This window comes from Barbatula barbatula (assembly GCF_947034865.1).
Source record: "Barbatula barbatula genome assembly, chromosome: 20".
Classification (NCBI taxonomy): domain Eukaryota; kingdom Metazoa; phylum Chordata; class Actinopteri; order Cypriniformes; family Nemacheilidae; genus Barbatula; species Barbatula barbatula.
In genome coordinates, this window is record NC_136783.1 from 18571034 (window position 1) to 18592238 (window position 21205).

Below are 21205 nucleotides of genomic sequence, written 5' to 3' on the forward strand. Positions count from 1 at the left end.
TACATATGACCGTTTCCTTTCAGACTGTATGAATAGAGCGATGACCCAGGTGTGTGTTCTGTCTGTATGTGTAGATATAAATGAATGTGGAGACGGCAGCTCTTGCTGTGAGCAGGAATGCACAAACTATCCTGGAGGTTATGAATGTTTCTGTACAGCCGGATATCGCTTGAATACTGACGGATGCAGCTGTGATGGTACGACCAGTTTGTCTTTAGATCAATTCAGAGGTGGAGTTTGATTACACCTGGATGAATACTCTGATGTTTCTTTTGATGATTGATGTATGTGTGATAACAGATATAGATGAATGTCTTGCTGAAAATGGAGGCTGTGATCACAGGTGTCAGAACAGCGCCGGGTCATTTCAGTGCTACTGTAAACGCGGTTACCGCCTCGATGAAGACCGCCGCTCCTGTGTTTGTGAGTAATAACTCTCTCAAAACTACTTCGTAAAAAATCGCAAACATCTTTTTGGTCTTGCTTTATATAATGTATGTTGTAGACGAAGGTTTGTTTGTGTGTCTAGCGTTGCAGGATACTGTGGAGGCTTTAAGCAGCGGTCAGTCTGTTGAAAGACCTCGACCTCAGCTGACCATCCTACAGGACTTTGAGCAGATCCTGGAGAGATACGATGACTATGAAGAGGACGCTGGAGAACTGAGAGCTGAAAACACACTAGCTGAGAAGTTCAGTACGTTCACTTAAGACCATAACTAGGAGCTGGACTTCTCTGATGTCCATTTAAAGACGTCAAAATAGTGACACAAAAGCTTTGGAGCAACACGTCATATTATAACACGTTACATGTATAAAATGTTGTTTAATCTTTACACGTCTCTTCTCGTTTCTTGTCTCGTCTCATCTGGCTAGTATGTCTGAATGAGTCGTTCGGCTCTGACTGCAGTCTGTCGTGTGAGGACTGTGTAAACGGTGGATTGTGTAACACACACAGACGTGGATGTGACTGTCCTGACGGATGGACAGGAATCATCTGTAATGAGAGTAAGTTACACAAAAACATGATCATATACTCAACAATTTCGAAAGCTTAAGTTGGTTTCTTAATAATTGTATCTTTAAATGTGTTTGTGTATATCTATTTGTGTTCCAGCGTGTCCGTCAGGTTGGTTCGGCACAAACTGCTCATTCAGCTGTAAGTGTAAGAATGATGGTGTGTGCGATCCGGTCACAGGAAGCTGTAGATGTCCACCAGGGGTCAGTGGAGAGCTCTGCCAGGACGGTCAGTTTATACATTTAACTACGTATTTTGGCAGACGCTTTTTGCCAAAGCAACTTACATTGCGTCATACTAAACATCATTTTTTCTTTCCTTGCCATCCCTGGGATCGAACGCATGACCTTGGCGTTGCTAGCGCCACAGGAAAGCCATATAGCCACATGAAAGCTATTTAATAATTTATACCAGCTCCTTTAATGCCTCTGTTCAAGGGCCCTTGAACATCTTTCTTTTCCAAATATTACATCAAAACAGTTTTAACGTTGTTTGCAATCAAGAAACCACAAAAGTAATATTTCAAGCTAAAACAAGAGTTGGGTAAGTTACTCTGAAAAAGTAATGAATTACTAGTTACTAACTACATATTCAATAGTGTAACTATTACTGTACAAAGTACTCTCTCCAAAAAGTATTGAATTACTTTCTATGTCCTACACACACCTTGATTTGTTAAGTGATTCAAGGATTAACATGAAACGGCTCTTTTCATTCATTCATTCAAATAAATAATATAAAGCTAAATAAAGTATTCGTATCAACTGACCAAAGTCTTACAAATGTGAGAAGGACACATGAAAGCAGTGGTTCTCACCTCTGGCCCGCGAGATCCATTTTCCTGCCGAGTGTAGTCCCAACACCTGAATAAGCCAAACAGCATCTTTAGGAATATATGCATTCGACTTAATGGGCGCTGAGCAAATCTATCAGCGTATGACATTTAAGAACCGTGATAGCGATTCAAGTGCAGATCGCTCTGTACGCATTTGAATCGCTCTCGCTGTACTTTATTTCAGTATGTGAAACAATGTGCACAGCCCATCATTAAGTTGAACACATCTGTTCCTAAAGTCACCGATTAGCTTCTTCAGGTGTTTTATTAGAGTTGGGGCTAAACTCAGCAGGAAAACTGAGAACCACTGCATTAAAGCATATGTTTTAAAGTTAGACTCATCATTTTGATGTCATTTCCACTATTGTATATATTACACAGTAATTAGCCCGAATACATCAGAAGTAACTGTAATTGAATTACAGAAAAATAAGAGTAATCCCTTACTTTACTTTTTTGGAGAAAAGTAATTCGACGACAGTTACTAGTTACACCCAACACTGCTTTCACGTTATCACATTGGGTGTTTTAACATGTTGCCAACTGTGTTTGCACTTTACTTTCTATGATTATTTTATTCTTCAGCTTTTTTAAATGTAATTTTTGCAGTGTTTATGTTGTTTAGCCCTTTGAATAAATTATTTTTGTGTTTAAATATGCTTTTCAAATAATTATTGTTGTTGTATAATTCAGTAATGCTCAACTGGTTTGGCCATTTTTTGGTTTGACCCACACTTTCCCATGGTCATCAAGGCGTACCCCAATTTTTAGGATACATATATGACGCCATAGTTTGTTCTACGAAAATATCGACAGAATAATGACAGATCACAGATATTATATAAGTCTTGCATCAGAAAAACATTTATAAAAGTGGGAACATTTGGGTCGCGAGCCACCAGTTCAGAAACACTGAAATGGAGTGTATCAGTCTGTCTACTGTGTTTCTGCAGGTTGTCCGAAGGGTCTCTACGGGAAGTTATGTAATAAGAAGTGTAACTGTGCTAATAACGGACGCTGTCATCGGACATACGGGGCGTGTCTGTGTGACCCGGGCCTGTACGGACGTTTCTGTCACCTGCGTGAGTCGGTTAAAGCTTTGCCGTAAATTAACCCTTAAATATACAGTTTATACATAGTGTTTTTGATCGTCATCATAAAGTATGGTCAAATATTTTCTTATTGTTGTTTAATTTTTGTTATTGATTCTGTGACCTTGACATCCTCGTGTCTGTGTTGTCTTGTGCAGCGTGTCCTCGGTGGATGTTTGGACCGGGCTGTTCCGAAGAGTGTGGCTGTGTCCAGAAGAACTCTGTGGAGTGTCATCGTCGCCATGGCGACTGCATCTGTAAACCGGGTTACCGGGGCGACACCTGCAAAGACAGTGAGTGGACAAGATTTATAAATGCAACATCCTGGAACGATGCAAGTACACAAAATTCTGAAAAATATGCGATCTCATAACAGAAATTCAGTTTATATTCTGTTTATATTGGTGTAAAGCCAAACAGAGCTCAATACTTCTCGATGATATGCTGAATGTCTGATTATTTTCTTGTATAGCGTGTGAATCAGGATTCTACGGCTCCGGGTGTGACCGACAATGCAGCTGTCCATCTGGAGTGTCGTGTGATCATGTGACCGGAGCGTGTCAGCCCCAGTGTCCAGCTGGAAAGAGAGGAGAGAAATGCGAAGAAGGTAAAGAGAGTCAAAATATACACTTGAATATGTGATATCTTTTTCAATCACCGATCTGTCCATACAGCTTCTAAAACCACTGTCAAATGTGACATTTGTTATAGACTGTGTTGATGGAAGATTTGGGAATGGCTGCTCTCAGTCATGTGACTGCTCGGGGGCATCATGTGATAAGATGACCGGCAAATGCGTGTGTCCCGCCGGCACGGTTGGAGAACGCTGTGAGAAAGGTGTCAGCTCTCTTATTGTCTTGTGTTGTTGTTTGAATAAAGTCACAAATGTCACTGAGAATCATAAAACACCTGCACAGCCGTTACTGGTTAGATACATACTGTATACTGGTTTGACCGGTGAGCCTTCAAGAACCTTACTTTGACTATGTCAGACATGAAATGTGTAATGACATTTGCTAAATTCCATTATTACACGGCTCGTTGCAATGCTTGATTCTGATTGGCCAGTGGCGACACTTGCAGGTACGTTATTCCCAGATAACAACCGCTCAAAACCAATAACTCACGGTGACCCAGATGCAGCAAATCATTTTGACTGTTTTTTTTTTGACAAATGAAATATAAATATCTCTTTTAATAACACATATGACATTACATTTACAAACGATTAAGCCAAATGGCCTGTCCGTGACATTTAAGCGTTGTTTCTTACCTTAAGACTGAAAGTTAACTGCTTTAACTCGTGGAAGCTAAAAATTAGCTAATACAATAATTCAAATTGACATTTCATGTCCAGCTGCCTGTGCTTTATCCCTTACGTTTTCCAATTGAATGTTTTTAGAGTGTGCTGAAGGTTATTGGGGTGTTGACTGTCGGGAATCGTGTCCGGCGTGTGAAAAGGGAGGTGTTTGTAACAAGCGTAACGGAACATGTGCGTGTTCAGCGGGATTCATCGGCAGACTGTGTCAGAACTGTGAGTGCATCTGATATTACTTCTGTGTTTCTCAAATGTAGATTTGAGGGGATCCTAATGCAGAACTGTTATACAGTAACTAATATGTGTATGTGTAGCGTGTCCGGCAGGCCGGTTCGGTCCGGGTTGTCTGCAGAGGTGTTCCTGTGATAACGGGGGTCGCTGTAATCCTGTAAGCGGCCGCTGCTCATGTCCTGCCGGCTGGACAGGACACAACTGCAGGAAAGGTACTGTTGTGTTTAACGTGTGTACAGAATGGACCTGACTGACTCATTTCCCACTGTTAGTTAAAAAAATGCCCTCAGGATGTGGCGGTCAGCATGCATACGTTTTGTTAGACTTGTATGTGGCACAAAAAGAATCTTTTTAACTTTATAAAAACAATGACTCTTTGAGGAGCCGTATGATCTCGCTCATGTTTCTTGAGGAAAATGTTCCTTGAAACTCTTTTGGTTTATAAAGACTAAATGACGCTTATTTGAAAATGTGAAAGAGAAGATTAGGTTTAAGGATATAGGATAGAAACACAATACGTTTAGTAGAACAGTAGAAATCTATGGCAAGTCCCCACAAAGATACTTCAACAAACATGTGTCTGTGTGTTGCAGCGTGTGATGTTGGTCGCTGGGGTGTGGACTGTGTGAACGCGTGCGACTGTCAGAACTTTGACGGAGGTTGTGACGCTCAGACCGGACACTGTTATTGTGAGGCTGGGTTCACGGGACCAACATGTGACCAGAGTAAGAGAATTTACACACATTTCTTCTGCAAAATGTGGTGTCCTTTCTAATCTGTGTAATACAGTATTTATTATCCAACACCTATCCCAGAATGCCCCGCTGGTTCTTTTGGAGCGGGCTGCAAGCATCGCTGTCAGTGTGAAAATCAGGCATCGTGTGATCACGTGGGCGGGGCTTGTACATGTAATGTCGGCTGGATCGGAAGTTTCTGTGAAAAGCGTACGATTTCTTAACTTCACATTGGTTTACAGCAGTTGTGTGTATGATTTGTTGTATTGTTGACTGTTCATGCGCGTGCGTGTGTGTGTGTGTGTGTAGCGTGTCCACAAGGATTTTATGGTCTGGACTGTCAGCAGAAGTGCGTCTGTAGGAATGGAGCTCTATGCAGTCACATCACCGGTGAATGTTCCTGTCTGCCTGGCTGGATTGGACCACAATGTAACCAAGGTGAGCTTATTTATTTGTAGTATTAATTTATTGTTTCTGTTAATAATTATATTTATTAATTGAACATTTGCGTAGCATCTAACCTGAAGTCCATTTGTGACCCTGGACACTGGTCTTAGGGGTCAATTTTTGAAAGCTGAACAAATAAGCTTTCCATTGATGTATGGAGTTTGATGGACAATATATTTGGCCGAGATATTTGATAAACGATTTGCAAAACCCGGACCCGGCCCCGGATAAGCGGAAGAAAATGGATGGATGGATGGATGGATGGATGGATTTGCAAAATATTAAGAAAATTGCCATTAAAGTTGTCCAAATCAAGTCCTTAACATAGCGTATTACTAACAAAAATAAAGTTTTTATATATTTATGTTAAGAAATTTACTAAATATATTCACGGAACATCTTTACTTAATAGCCAAATTATTTTTGGCATAAAAGAAAAATGGATAATTTTGATCCCTACAATGGATTTTTTGGCATGCCACTTAAGACCGGTTTTGCGGTCCAGGGTCACATTTGTTGGTAAAATATAAACACTTTGAATGAATTTTGGGTCTATTGGGACTATTTGTATTTTAAACATATTCATAACACAAATAAATGCTGAGACCCAATTGTTTTGCAGATTTTGGCGAAATGTTTGATGACAATTTATGATGATCATTTCTTCCTCTACGCACACATCTTTCCTTCAGCACAGAATGGCCTGATGTTCACGTGAATAATAATTCTGATCGTTGTGTGTCCAGCGTGTGCTGTTGGATTCTATGGAGACGGCTGTTCTCAGACCTGTGTGTGCCACAATAACAGCAGTTGTAATGCAGTGAGCGGTCAGTGTGAATGCGGCGCCGGCTGGACGGGAAACACCTGCTCACGACGTAAGATTCACAAACTTCAGAGTCTCTCAGTCCTGTCAGAGAACGAATCAAACTTAACATATAAAAGTTAATCGATTTCATATATACTGTATATAAAAATTCCATTTGGATAAAGTTGGCCCACTTTAAATGATTGTTCTGCAATACAGTACATTTGTTATTGGCTGTGGTGTAACATATGGTCTTCTGCTGGTACAATTTTTTCCAGAATGTTCTCCAGGATTCTTTGGCATGGGTTGTGGTCAGAGATGCCTTTGCCAGAATGGTGGTTTGTGTGACCCTGTGAACGGCCACTGCGTTTGCCCCAGCGGATGGACGGGCTCTGCTTGTGAGCGGGGTGAGCGAGAGATGGTGACACACAGCAAACCCTTTCGCTTATCTGAAAATCTAAAACCACAGTTAAAACAGTGATGTTTTTATTTGATCTTTATTGAGATAAATACAGATTAAGATGTTTATATGGCTCTGTCTGCCAAGGTGTTCAAAACGAATATGAAAATGCTGGTGGCTTTCAGATCTAGAGGTAAACGTCGGACCTGTGGAGCTCAGTTTCAGCGTTGTGTATTTTCTTGTGTAACGGATCTCCATGTGGTGTCTGTCAGTGGTCTGAATGAATTATTATGATTTCCAGGCATTACATCATATATTAAGTGTCCTGCTGCCGTTTCGGTGTTTCAGGGCTCGAGTGTCAGACGCTGAGAGGTTTTGTCGACCGCACTGGGTTTTGAAACACAGACTGTTTTTTTGTCAGGTGTTGTGTATACTGTGAGCTCTGGGGTGTTTCTCTTTCCTCTCACCTCATAATAATATAATAATGACAGTGCTCCGGGTGCAGTTTTACTGGTGTTTAATGAGAGCCAATGACTTTAACTGTTGCCAGATGTGACTCATTTAGATTTAGTGAAGAAATTGGATCTTGTATTGGATGATGTTTAGCTCAAAGTTTAAATAGAAAGAGGGGTTATTATTTCTATTTCTATTTAATGCTATTCACAGCAAAAAGAAAACAGCATAATTTTTTAAATTTTTGCTATAACAAACAAACATCTGCTATTACTTATTTAATATATAGTTTTGCAAATATCACGGTAAATAACACACATAATAATGCATTTGAGAGATATTTTCTGCTGATTTTGTTTCATAAGTTTTTACTTTTTCTTCCTGTATGTGTGTTTGTGTGTGTGTGTGTGTTGTTTATGTTGTACGTATGTGTTTTTGTGTATGTTGCGTGTATGCTTATGCGTCTGTGTGTGCGTATGTCTGTGTAATGTTGTGTTTTCTTTGCACACTGTTTGATACGCATGTGTATTGTTCACGTGCGTGTATGTTGTTTCATGTGTTGTACATGTTTGTTTGTCTGTGTTTTATGTGTATGCCGTGTGTGTTGTCTCAGAATGTCCAGCGGGTCGGTTCGGGTCGGACTGTCAGGACAGTTGTGAGTGTCGAAACGGCGGTCAGTGTGACAGACAGACGGGTGGTTGTGTTTGTCAGTCGGGCTGGACCGGAGAACTCTGTGAGAACGGTGAGAGATCCCCGATCTATCACATTAAGCTTACTCCATAAATCATGTTTCAGTATCAAAGCATTTGTTGCATGAGTAATAATGACTAACTATAGAAATAAGCACATCTGTTGCAGTTACTCTTTTAAATGCAGTGAGGATGTGGCTCCCTCTAGTGGCCAATGACAAAACTGATGCTGTTTAACACAGTATGGATTTGAATAAATGTGTCATTAGAATGTACTCTTGCTCCAGTTTAATGTAGTTTAATGATGTTGTATCTGATACCAGCTTGTATCCATATAAGCACCGAATGTGCCCACCACAGTTAAACCTAAGCAGCTCCTTTATTTATTTAATCTTCATTCAGATTAAATGATGCTTTATTTCACACGTAGAAAGGACTGAAGATGACGTGTGTGTGTGTGTTTTGTCAGCATGCGTGTCTGGACGTTTTGGAGCCGGCTGTGAGGGTCGATGTGAGTGTGAACACAACGCTCCCTGTCACCATGTGAGTGGAGAGTGTTTCTGTCCCGCCGGATGGAGAGGACGACGCTGTGAGAAAGGTCCGCGTCATAATGTACTTTTCATATTCTTATTTTATTCCTGTACCAATGTCACGTACAAATAATAAAATGTTAAAACCGCTTAGTTAGGGATGAGCATGGATAGATGTGCAGATGAGACGGAGATGAGCACCAAGCTCTATAAAACAGTCATCAATTTTCACCATCATGTCATTCAAAACCTGTAAAAGAAGATAGTCTGAGAAATTTCTCAGTGGTTTTGTGTTCATACAACGGAAGCCATTGGGGTTCAGTGTTCACTTTGACACGATGTGGAGTCTTATAGAAGTGATGACATTTTGGGGGTGAACTATTCCTTGAAGAAACAGACCAATGTGGTGCTAAAGTGATTCTGGTGCTTGTGCTGTACTCTTCTGTTTTCAGTGTTTGTGTTGTGGTTGTAATTGCTCTGTACCTGTTTTATGTGTGTGTCAGCATGTCTGCCGGGCTCATACGGTGAGAAATGCCTTCAGCCTTGCTCCTGCCCGACGGGAACATCATGTCATCATATAAGCGGAAACTGCGGCTGTCCCTCTGGATTTACCAGCCACGGCTGTGAAGAGAGTGAGTGTCGTCTATATAGTTTTATAGAGTCCAGATGTCTTTATAGTTTAGGGTCAGCGTTATTTGACTCGTCCCGTGTGTAATGAGGAAAGACTTCCACTTTTACTGAAGGAAATTTCGAATGATTGCATTAGAGATAGTGTTGTAAAGGGATCATATAAAGCCGCCCAGTTGAGGGCGCTTATGGACTTATGTTACTACAGGAGAGGGATTTGAGGACTTGTGCAATAACGTACACAAAACAACAACGTGCCAGTTTAACAATACACAAGCTAACTAATGTATCTTGTTTATCCACCCTTACAAAAATACGTATACTTTAAATACATATTACTTTGAATATACTGACGCAAAGTATATTTGAAGAGTTTGGTTCCAAAATGAGATAACAATATCAAAAATCATGTTTTTATTGTGTAATTAGCTGTATTTTTTTGTTATTATGGCTTAAATCAAAACCCGCAAACATTCTTTTCTTAAGGTTTTATATAAGTGTACTTATTAATATACTTAACTATTTATATACTGTGTAATTTCTATTATAAATAAATAAAACTGTGTGAAAAATGAGTAAACACAACCACAAGCCAATATTTCATTATATTTCATTATTTTATATATTGTCCGTCAGTATACAGTAAGCGAAGTATACGTCAGGGTCGTTTTAAATATATTTCTGAGAAGTACATAAAAATAGTCTGAAAGTAGACATTCATATTTTTAGTTAAAACAAAGTTAAGCGCACTTTATTCAACTTGTTGTTTTTGTAAGGATAGTTTACAGTATTATAATCTAATATGTTCAGAATAGGGTGTTGTGTTGTGTAATGAATGAATGTTGTGTTGTTGTTTGTTTGTCTTCATAGTTTGTCTGCCCGGCACCTATGGCATGGACTGTAATCAGGTGTGTCAGTGTTCCGAGAGTAACCAACTGTGCCATCCAGTGTCCGGAAAATGTTACTGCGCCCCCGGATTCACAGGACCAAAGTGTGACCTTGGTAAGTGATGCCTTTAAACCACAGTACGTTTTATACATGTTTAGCTACTGTAAATATATTTACCTTGTTAATCATACAAATGTTTTAAGTTTTTTCCATTAATATGATCTACATTTTTATTTTAACACATCGATGCAGTTCATACCATACTGAACTTGATTGTGATTGGCTGGTTTGTACACTTGATGTTTTGGTGTTTACATGTAAATGTGTGTTTTTGTGATGTAGAGTGCGCTGAAGGTTTCTATGGACCCGACTGTGAGCGTCAGTGTCAGTGTTTGAATGGAGGACTTTGTGTTTCTGTCTCGGGCACCTGTAAATGTGCACCTGGTTTCATCGGTGCCAGATGCAATCTGAGTGAGTCTTACAAATGTGAAAATAACTAACACAGTGTCTGTTAGACAGCGGAAGCAGTACAAACATGTTCAACAATTCGCTTGAGCATTTTGCTCCGTGTTGACAGCACATTCAGTGAAGCTTCTCTTTCAATGTGTTTATTAAATAATGTCGTTTTTTTCCTGATGATTTATGCTGATCTTGTGTAATCCTCAGCGTGTCCGGCCGGACGTTACGGGCTGCACTGCGCTCATGTGGCGGTCTGTGGGAAGGGTGCGAGGAATGATCCGGTCACGGGCAGATGTATCTGTGCATCAGGACAACGTGGTGAAAACTGTGATCAAGGTGAGTCAGACATTCTTTAGGGCGAAGACATTGTGTCTTAAAGGACAATTCACTTCAAACATTTCCGTCATCATTTACTTATCATCGTGTTCTTTTAAGCTGTGAGACATCCTTTCTGTTCGTGTTCCACAAAATGAGGTCAGTGATTGAGGTTTATAAGGACAAAATGATGAGTAACATGATAACGGATCATTTTAGAGGACGATGCTACAAAACGCAACAGTACATCATGTTTTACATTTACATACATTTATGCATTTGGCAGACGCTTTCATCCAAAGCGACTTACATTGCATTATTCTATACATTTAGAAACTTTACTTTAAGCCTTTATGTATAATGCATTATTAAGGGTTATTAAATGGTATGATGCATTATAATTGTTCATGATGTGTGTCGAAAGACATTAAATGTTTTTGCAAAGAATTAAACCAAAATAAAAATGCGAAGTGTAACAATGAATTGATAAGTGTTATTATGTATCAAGTTAATGAACTGTAGTTCATTCATGAGACATAAGGTGCATTACAAGGCATAATAAATACATTAAAACTACTTTTATAATGCATTATACATACAATATATGCGTTAGCTAAAGTGTTACTAAAACATTGCATTGAAGACATTGAGACATAAATCAGACAAAATCTCTCATACAGTATGAAGCTGGGATGGTTCATTTAAAATATACATTTAAAAATGATGCAATCACATCATTCCTTTGTATCATTTAACAAATACACTATTTTGCTAAATAATAAAATATTGAGTTCATTACAAAGAAATGATAGCTTTAGTGTCTTTCTGTTAGATTGTATGGCTCACAGCTTTAAAACATTCTCTTAACTGTAGTTTAACTACCTTCACGCTACATATTAAAACGGATGTGTGTGTGTGTGTGTGTAGGCTGTGCTGCGGGCTGGTTTGGTTCAGATTGTTCACAGAGATGTAACTGTAGCAGTGGAGGTGTGTGTGACGGTGTTACTGGAAACTGCTCGTGTGCTCTCGGACAGACCGGACGACATTGCGAGAAAGGTACAAATTTTTCATATGTGATGTGTAAAATATCATTCAAGTAAAGAAACTGAATACAGTAAATATACTTATCTTAAAGATGATTCTTGCTGTACATTAATGCAGTTACTATGGTAAGTCTTATCGGTATGCTAAAGCTACATATTTTAACGCTCAGATTTGATAAGCTATGTAGTGAGGTCACATATTTTGAGAACATTTGTGTGTGTTTGTTCACGGATCTCTGTGTTTGTTTCCGTGCGTGTGTGTAGAATGTCCAGAAGGCAGGTTTGGTCCCGACTGTGCTCTCGAGTGTGTGTGTCAGAATAACAGCACCTGCGACAGAGTAACCGGTGTCTGTCAGTGTAAAGCCGGATATTATGGACACCGCTGTGAACACGGTGAGCGTCTCACACACACTTTCACCTGAAGCTGATCCGTGTGTCTGTGTGCTGACATGTTCAGTGTTTGTGTTTCAGTTTGTCCTGCGGGTCTATACGGGTCTCGGTGTTCTAAGCGGTGTGATTGTGTAAATGATGCTCAGTGTCATCCCAGTACAGGACAGTGTCTCTGCCCCGCCGGCTTTCACGGATCTCGCTGTGACAGAGGTGAGCAAACACAACCTGCCCCCGAGAGCTCATTCTAATGACAGATGACCAATACAGATTCGAGGTCACACATGCCGTTCATCAAAAGCAAAAATGATGTTATCGAGAAAACACCGATAATGTACAAAATCATGAACTTAACTTATGGCATTGTTTATTTTGTTGTCCAAGAGTTTCAGTCCGAGATTGTAGACTAAATAACCTGTAAAATCAAATGTATTTTGCATTATGTTTTAGTTTGCAAGCAGGGCACGTTCGGTCAGAACTGCTCTCAGTCATGCGACTGTGCAGACGACGGATCATGTGACCCCGTGAGCGGTAGGTGTATCTGTCCCTCGGGAAAAACCGGGGCCAGGTGTGACAGCGGTGAGTCTCTATTTCTTCTGAAATCTCGTCTCTTATTACTCATCAGATGTGCTTTTATAGGTGACTTTGTGTGTGTTGATGATGTATAGACTGCAGTATGAACCGCTTCGGCCCAGACTGCACTCTGACATGTGAATGTGAACACGGATCTCAGTGCGACGGCAGAAATGGACGCTGCACGTGTCTGAATGGCTGGATCGGTCTCACGTGTTCTGAACGTAAAGTCTTTATTTTCACTCTTACAGTAGTTAAGTATACGACTAGATTTTTCCTTTGTACTGTGTTGATCTAACTGGTCGTATCTGGTTTTGATGTAGTTGTACTGGACCAAAGAAGTTTAGAAGAGGCTCAGCTGCATCCCACAAGCTCATAGCACCAGCACACCTGTGTCTACGAGACAGAAGACAAACGCACAAATGTATTTATGAACCGTTTGTGGGTTCTTTTGGACCCGCTGAAACCTCTTCTGCATTAACTGGATGCGAAAGTGAGGAACACTTGCAACAAACACAAACTGTTGGACGCTGTGATGACTCGCCAGTGCTGTATTTTGAGTGCACTTTTATGTTATTGTCAACTGCAAATCACAGTGAGAGAAACAATAGAAAAAGAACAGTGATTATGTTTCGGACACGGACAGAGTTTGTTTACGGAGACGCAGACAGATGGCCAGTGTGTGCTGGAGAACGTAGTCCATACTTGATCATCTGTCATTTAATGTTCCATCAGGGTATTGTTTTATGGTCCGTGTTAAGATGTTTTTACAAGACTTTTGATTTCACACAGTGCATCAATTGAATTAGAAATAAAGTGTCCTCTACAAAAAACAAGTATACTTGGGTAAAGTTCAGGTGTCATTTTAAATATACCTTATGTATTAAACTATTATTAGTATACGTGTGAATCTATTTCAAACCTTTGGGAATAAATTGGCCCTTTTAAGTATACTTTAAGTGTAACAGTAGGAAACTTTTAATACAAAACTACTTTATGACTACACTTTTCTGAGAAGCACATAAAGAGCATAGCGTAAAAGTATACTCATAGCACACTTGAACATTCTCTTTTGTAAAGCGTTTTATGAAGAGTTTTATTTTAATGCTATTTAAATTGATGAACAAATACAAATGATACACTTAGAAAACATTCAAATAAAACCCCAGTTCAGACAGTTTTGTTTGACCTTGATGGCAGGCTGGTGTCTTTATGTGGACGTGATTTCTCTCCATCTTATTAATGGTGCTACATTGCCCTTTTATTAAAGAAGGGCTTGTATATGAAATTCATCATATCAGGAACTTATGTTTTTTGTGTTTATTGATGTTGAACCTGTTCAGTGCTTTAGCGCTCTCAAATCTGAAGTTTTATTTAGATTTTGTAAAGTACACAATTGTAAATGTTACATAAAGTCTATAACATGTGAACTGCTTAAAAATAAAGATGTTTCCGCTCATGCTGCTTAAATAGTCAATGAAGAAAATCACCCACCGCTTGGTTAAAGCGACATTTAAATACATTGCACACTGTGATCCAGTAAATCCAATAATAAATAAATGAAATGTTTAAATGTTATATTTGACAAATAGGTCATACTGGAAGGTCAAGTTTTGTTTCACGTGTGATGTAAAACACAATCATCCACCATAAAAAGTCTCCGATCTGCAGCACTATTTAGGAAAACACAAGGACACACAGAGTTTGTTTTCATCAGTCATTATTTATAGTCATTTCATAGATACTGTGGCTGTACATCTCTAAATTCAGATTCAAGCACAATGCAGTGAGCAAATGCCTTTTCGTGAAAAAAAAGAACATACAAGGCTGAAGTGATCACCATGAGTACTTTTTTATGTATATATGTACAAAGGTCAAACTATATACAGATATCTGACTCGACATACAGTATTTCTCCACGAAGCGTGGAATTGTAGCTTGCCATTGTATACATTTCACAGAAGTCTCTAAAAATGCATAATCAGTGCAAATAATTGCTCTTTGTAATCTTTATCATCATCATCATCAGTCAGTACCACCAGAGGGCAACAAAGAATGGTAAAAAAATAAAATCATATTCTTGTCTTAATCTTTGTAAAATAGTGAAAAATAACCTCATTGGGAAATAAAGCATGAAAATAATAATTCAACACGCACCCAACTTCTCCAACCTGATAAATAGCCATTTACCACAGTTAACGTTTCCACTTTTCCCTGTACAGCCAATTTAAGTCTTATCAAAATAAGAAAGAAATGTCATTTGAGTCACATGACTTCTGAAAGCTAGATTCATTTATATTTTTAAGGTAATACAATTGCACGACTAAATGGGGGCATTATCATACTCCAAACAAATGAAGTGCTAGAACTCATCCACAAGCATCTACTTTACCTCTAGACACAGGCTGACACGTAAAACACTAAATCAAACTGAAAATATTAGTGAGACGCAGACTTACAAAATAAAACATGTATATCAATGTCAGTGTTATGGGAGAAATGAGCTGTTTATTTTGCCCTTTACTACCGATCCTGGACGTCAGCTCTAGTATCTAAAGAACACAGTGATGTGTCGATATAAGCACTTCACTCACATCTGACCTAAACTCAACTCAACCGTCTTCCACAAATCTACAGTTTTTATTAGAAGTCTGGCAAACTAGTTTCAGTTCTTACACTCAACACAAATGATGATAGTACACAATGAAATGTTGCGAGTTCAACACAAGTGAAGCTCAATGACGCCATCTGAAAATAAACAACATACATATTATTCAATACCATTTTATCATTTCTAGCTTTAAAAAACAAGATGTTTAGGGTAACGTGTAAGGAAAATGACTTTAAGGTTGTTTATGAAATGAAACATCTATGGTCTTGACCAAGCTTCACTTGTACTGAACCCAGAATGACTCATGACCCAGCTAACAAAAACCACCGTTTCATTAAAAATGATTTAAAAGTGATATTTCTTAATCTTTTAATCGTTCCACTATCTGTGTACCGTGTTTTAAATGTATACTGTAATAACGTTAAAATGCTTTTTCCACATTGATGCGAGAACGTTTTGATAACCTTGAGAGAACATTTAGAGAGCATTAGCAAACATTTCCTGTTAGCTGGGAAGTTTAAAACAGTACAAAGGTAAACGCATCATTACCAACTAAACAAATAAGGTGCAAGTGTTTCAGCGACTGGAATAGTTATTAACACACAATAAACACCATGTGTCTCCAAACGTTCTTCAGACGACACGCTAACTCACAGATGCTACGGACACCAGTTTCACTCTTTTAAAAGGAGTCCAGATTGGTAAAGTAGCTGTTACTCAACCCGATACACAAAACCATTTAAATTTGAAGAATGAATTGCCATAAGCAGGATTCTGAGAATACTAGGTCTGATTTTTTCTAACATCATCATGAATGATATTTGACAAAAGGTATCATCTTAACATTTGTGCAAATCTGTCGGAAGAGGACTTAAAAAGCAGCACTAGCCAGTTTTAAAGATGTCCACTAAATGCGAGTGACTGCATGCTTCCGGAATAGACCTCATGCTTGATCAGAAACAGGTCGATTAAACGAAGAACGCTAGAAAGAGTTTGGCCTCCTTATCAATCCCAATAACATCTTATTGTTGAATTGGATTTGTGACCCCTCTCGGTTTGGAAAAAGATCTAAAGACTGCTTATCATTCGTACTACTGTATGTGCGCTATGATTATTTGTATATATGTAGTTAGATTTATAGTGCTGCAAAGAGCATGACACGCCAGAGCGATTATACAAAGAAGAGGAAAGATGGCAAAGCACAGTTTAAAGACCAAATACATGCCGCTAAAAACAGAGGACAAGGGGGTGATGATATAGACGGGATGAGGGATACATCTTTGGCTTCGGCCACACATACCGTCACTGGTACATTGTGAAACTGTCCAGCGAGCAGAAATGAGATGTTAGACAATTTAGCTCACGCTGTCGCACATACACATGCGAACGGAGACATTCTACCGCAGTCCCTGAGCTGCTTTCGAAAACACATCTATGCTGGCCAGTTTAAACAGTCTGCTTTTCTATTGGCTAGGAAAATCTGTCCAGTTACCACGTTGTGCTGTGAGCGTCACCCCCAGTAACCCCACTAATAATGAATATTTTGTGTAGGTTTTTCATGCCAAATATTATCTTACTCATAGACTTACATACACTTTTTTTTTAAGCAAGCGAGAGTGCAAGATTTTACCTTCATTCAGAATCGAACCTGCAAATCTTCTCATTTTAATCGTGAATGTGTCTTATTAGTTTAATCTAATTGAGAAACATCTGGATCCAATTTATCCCCAAATTATTTACAATCAGGAATTATTAAAAATGCTAAATTGTATTTGTAAAAACATTTCCTCTGCAAATGTCTGACACGACATTATTGGCGTATACATAATAAGAATTTGGAGGAATATGTTTTCATTGCTTTAAGGTTCATACTTTATATCAATTCTTGATTTTCTTCATTTTGTTGGGATGAAACCCGACTAAAAACTCATGAGAAACTTCAATCTTTTGCAGTACGAAAGCAGTGATGACAGAAGCATTCTTATCCCATCATTAATACAGATAATTCAATCTTGAAATCCATTTAGTGAACAGTTTTGATATCAGTACATGAAACACTAGACGTGTGCGCTGGGAGCAGGTCTTTTTTTAGTGAAAGGAAGACCAAAAGTTCCACAGATCTTCAAAACCACAAGACCTGATCGAGTAATCTGACATCGAGTTGTCTCATACAGCCCTGTTAGCAAAGCGATGAAAGATAAGAAGCTGTTGTTAGTCTAAACAAGGAACGGACACGAAAGCGACGCAATGTGGAATGAGCAAAAGCCACTGATATACTTTTTGGCCCTTTCCACATCGGAGAGTTTGGATCGGTCGTCTCATCTCATGTCGTCTTAAAGTGCTTAAATGGAGTTGCCAGCGGGGGGATGCGTACGTAACGCAGACGACACAGTGAAGAGTTCCGGGCCTTGATGACATAAACAATACGTGCAAACTCAAACGGTCGCACGAGCGGCTGTGAATCGTTTGCAACTGATGGGAAAATTCGGCTTGAGCTCCAGTTTTGTTGTTCTGCATTCGATATAAAAAAAGCAAAGAGGAAAAACTAAACTCTTTAGCAACCAAGCAAGCATGTTTTTTGTTAACGTACATGATTAAATTGTGTTCTTAAGTACCCTAATGATCTCGTACCTTTTAAATGTATAACGGATGCATCCGTAAGCACATATCATCGATGCATTGCTTTCTATCCTGCATTTCAACCCATTTGCCCGTAAATGCGTCTTTTTTGTTGTTTTTTTACTCTTTCGAACTTTCTCGCACTTTGTGTTGTAAAAGTCTCTCTCCAGGGTGTGTGGGTGCTTGCCCGTCTCATGCGGCCGGTGCTCATTCAGTAAAGCTGAAGCGAACGGAGAATCAGGCAAAGGTGCGGAGCGGCTCGGGTCCTGTCCTTTCCCGCACTAGGAGCGGTAGTCCTTTTTACTGTAGGGTTTGTTGCCCAGGATACTGTCCACCTCGTGCACGATGGAGGAGGACAACTTTGGAAGAACCTGAGGAGAGGCAAAGCGGGTCAAAATGAAAATAACCTTCAAGTCTTGAATCATAGTAATATACAAGCCCCTGCAACCCTGATTATTTAAATAAACGAAAAAATGAAGCAACTGACCCATCCATGAGACGTTCACATTCTCACCTGTATTGCTCCTATATTCTCCATGAGCTGGTCCGTGTTGGAGGCTCCGAGGAGCACAGAACTTACACCCTCATTTCTCAGGCACCACGCTGCAGACGAGTCGTAAACATGTTCAACATTTACCATCAACATTGTCATACACATACATTAAACATGTTTAACATACATTAAAAAGAGTGCACTCACACACTCACACACACACACGCACACAACCCTTTACCCAAAACGTATCTGTCGTAAAGAGAAAAACGAGATTTCTAAAACTAAAAATATCAAAAGATATTAGAGCTGTCAAAGATAACGTGTTAATTCATGCAATAAATGTCTAGACCATTCTCCGATGCATAGGGCTGTCACAATTATTAAATAATCGTCTCGTCGCAACTATTTGATGTCGTCGCAATTATTTCAGATAACCGCTATTATTGTGAATCCTTAGAAAACAAGGGTGATCTGCAGTATCTACTGCATTTTACTTCCACCGTCCTTGATCTGCGTACATTCAAATGACATTTCTTCATCATCGTTGTTGTTATATAAGCTTTGTACTTTTTTGTCGATTTGTTTCCACACTTCTGGAGTTTATCATATAATAACTTTTGTTTCAGTTGCATAAATTAATTGTTATCAATATTGTAGTTCTATTGTCAAAGCCTTAAAACAGACAATTCATTAATTCATTTAATAGACGATTAATCGTCAGCAAAGTTTCCTAATCGTGACAACCCTACCGATTATTAACTTTTACATTATAATGGTTTTATTCCTAAAAACAAATGGCTCACACATGCGATTGGAGATGTCATTTGTATATCAAACCCAGTCAGGACGTTTAACATGTAATTTGTATTCTTTGTATAATATAATGTAAGCAAAAACGAGTGAAATACAAATAAAACGATGAAAGTCATAGATGCAGATGTTAATACAAACTCTAGCATCTTCGATTTTTACGATTATTGTACGATTATTATTATTATTAATGTTTTTATTCCATGTGAAGGTATACTTTTAATACACATGCTACTGTACAAGTATATTCTGAAGCGCAGTGGTAAGAGCATGGCGCTAGTGACGCCAAGGTCATGGGATCGATCCAAGGGATTGCACATACTCAGAAACAAATGTATATAGTATAATGCAATGCAAGTCGCTTTGGATAAAAGCGTCTGCCAAATGAGTAAATGCAAATAATCTACATATAGTGTCAAAGCTAAAAATTGTACATATAGAGTGACATGAACATGTTTAGATTTTAATTCTAAAATAATTTTAATGCAAGATATATAAACATCTATTGACAGCTGTAATATACACATATATCTAAACGAATGCCATTTCCAAAATTAAAACAGCTCCTTCACACACTCCCCCACACACTCGCACACACACGAAACACACAGCAGTTGTCAGAGCGCTCTGTTACCATGGCTCCCAGCACCAGACCTCAAAATCAGAGCTGTGCTTTTATTTGTCAGGAAGACGAGCGTTATCTGCAGGAGCACAGAGGAGGTGAAGAGGAGCCATGCCGACCGCCGCCGTCCTCTACACATGGTCCATGCAACCCTGCCATCACACACAGACATGACGGAAAATCTGTGGGGTTTGAAGCCCTACCGGGAGTTCATGTGTGTGCCATCTGTGACGCTGGCATTGGCTGTGTTGTGCGTTTACTGTACGTGTATGTGTGTGTGTTCAGGGCGACATGTAGCCATAAAAAAAAAGATGCGTTCGGATTTTCAAGGCAACATTATTTTAAAATCAAACGACGTGCCTTTAAATATTCAGCTGCGAGGGACTATAGTGGATTTAAATGGACTTTTGCAGTTTGTCAGATTGTTTTGACACACACACACACACACACACACAAACATACTGAAAGCACATAGGGAAGAGTCGTGCCGATGCTCAACAAGAACTTCCAGGATGAGGAAAATCCTCCTCGTGTTGAGGTGCAAACAGTACAACCTTCAAACCTGACATTTTTCAGTGGCGTAGCTCAAACATTTAGATTTTACACTACTCACTCGTCTCAACACTTCACTGAATCTTTGTTTTAACGTAACGCTGTATTGTTCACTGAGGCTATGTTTAAATAAACTCATCCGGACTAATCTACATCCGTTTGCATTTCATAACCCTTCACTGAGAATCTGACCCTGAGGCCTTATTTTTAAATATGTTGCCGGTCATGTATACTGTCTGTAAATCGATTAGATGTGCCAGTGCACACGGGGATGTAAAATGCAATGTATGACTGCATTAAGTATGACTGCATTAAAGGCCAGGTGAAGAAGTGACTGGGATTCAAATGGCATCGGTGCTCTTGGGATTGAAATATTTGTATACTCCAGTCGATGGATCGGGGAGGGCGTGTTGTCACCTACGTTGACACCAGTTAATGTAGTGGCAGACACATACGGTGTATATATATACACTTCTCGCATGTGAGCGTTAAAACATGATAAAACAGTACCTGATATTTAAAGAGCTTGTTAAAGACATTGTTGTTCAGCAAATTTAAGCAGATGGCAGTTGAGACACTTCAAAGGTCGTGTTTGCAATATTTATTTTACAGTATTACACCTAAAAATATGCTTCAAGTTGATTTTTATGTAGTA

General features: G+C 39.1%; 2 protein-coding genes across 4 annotated transcripts in view; one reads left to right on the forward strand and one right to left on the reverse strand.

The window, feature by feature from the left end:
• The window catches only part of megf6b (multiple EGF-like-domains 6b), a gene marked incomplete at its 5' end in the record, with an annotated part of 42115 nt that extends 27817 nt beyond the window's left edge, over positions 1-14298 (forward strand). The window contains 28 exons of the mRNA XM_079483810.1: positions 75-197; positions 301-423; positions 530-694; positions 874-1005; positions 1115-1243; positions 2804-2932; positions 3100-3234; positions 3414-3548; positions 3653-3778; positions 4344-4475; positions 4574-4702; positions 5084-5215; positions 5306-5434; positions 5534-5662; positions 6418-6546; positions 6755-6883; positions 7943-8071; positions 8488-8616; positions 9052-9180; positions 10046-10177; positions 10406-10534; positions 10730-10858; positions 11765-11893; positions 12145-12273; positions 12352-12480; positions 12718-12846; positions 12936-13064; positions 13164-14298. Of these exons, the coding sequence (XP_079339936.1) occupies positions 75-197; positions 301-423; positions 530-694; positions 874-1005; positions 1115-1243; positions 2804-2932; positions 3100-3234; positions 3414-3548; positions 3653-3778; positions 4344-4475; positions 4574-4702; positions 5084-5215; positions 5306-5434; positions 5534-5662; positions 6418-6546; positions 6755-6883; positions 7943-8071; positions 8488-8616; positions 9052-9180; positions 10046-10177; positions 10406-10534; positions 10730-10858; positions 11765-11893; positions 12145-12273; positions 12352-12480; positions 12718-12846; positions 12936-13064; positions 13164-13219 (3584 nt within the window). The 3' untranslated portion in view covers positions 13220-14298. The remainder of the gene's footprint in view (positions 1-74; positions 198-300; positions 424-529; positions 695-873; positions 1006-1114; positions 1244-2803; positions 2933-3099; positions 3235-3413; positions 3549-3652; positions 3779-4343; positions 4476-4573; positions 4703-5083; positions 5216-5305; positions 5435-5533; positions 5663-6417; positions 6547-6754; positions 6884-7942; positions 8072-8487; positions 8617-9051; positions 9181-10045; positions 10178-10405; positions 10535-10729; positions 10859-11764; positions 11894-12144; positions 12274-12351; positions 12481-12717; positions 12847-12935; positions 13065-13163) is intronic.
• A 253-nt stretch (positions 14299-14551) lies between these two features.
• Positions 14552-21205, reverse strand: part of kcnab2a (potassium voltage-gated channel subfamily A regulatory beta subunit 2a) — a gene marked incomplete at its 5' end in the record, with an annotated part of 70433 nt that continues 63779 nt past the window's right edge. For all 3 annotated transcript variants that reach the window (XM_079482656.1, XM_079482654.1, XM_079482655.1), the window contains 2 exons: positions 14552-18441; positions 18585-18673. In XM_079482656.1, the coding sequence (XP_079338782.1) occupies positions 18352-18441; positions 18585-18673 (179 nt within the window). In that variant the 3' untranslated portion in view covers positions 14552-18351. The remainder of the gene's footprint in view (positions 18442-18584; positions 18674-21205) is intronic.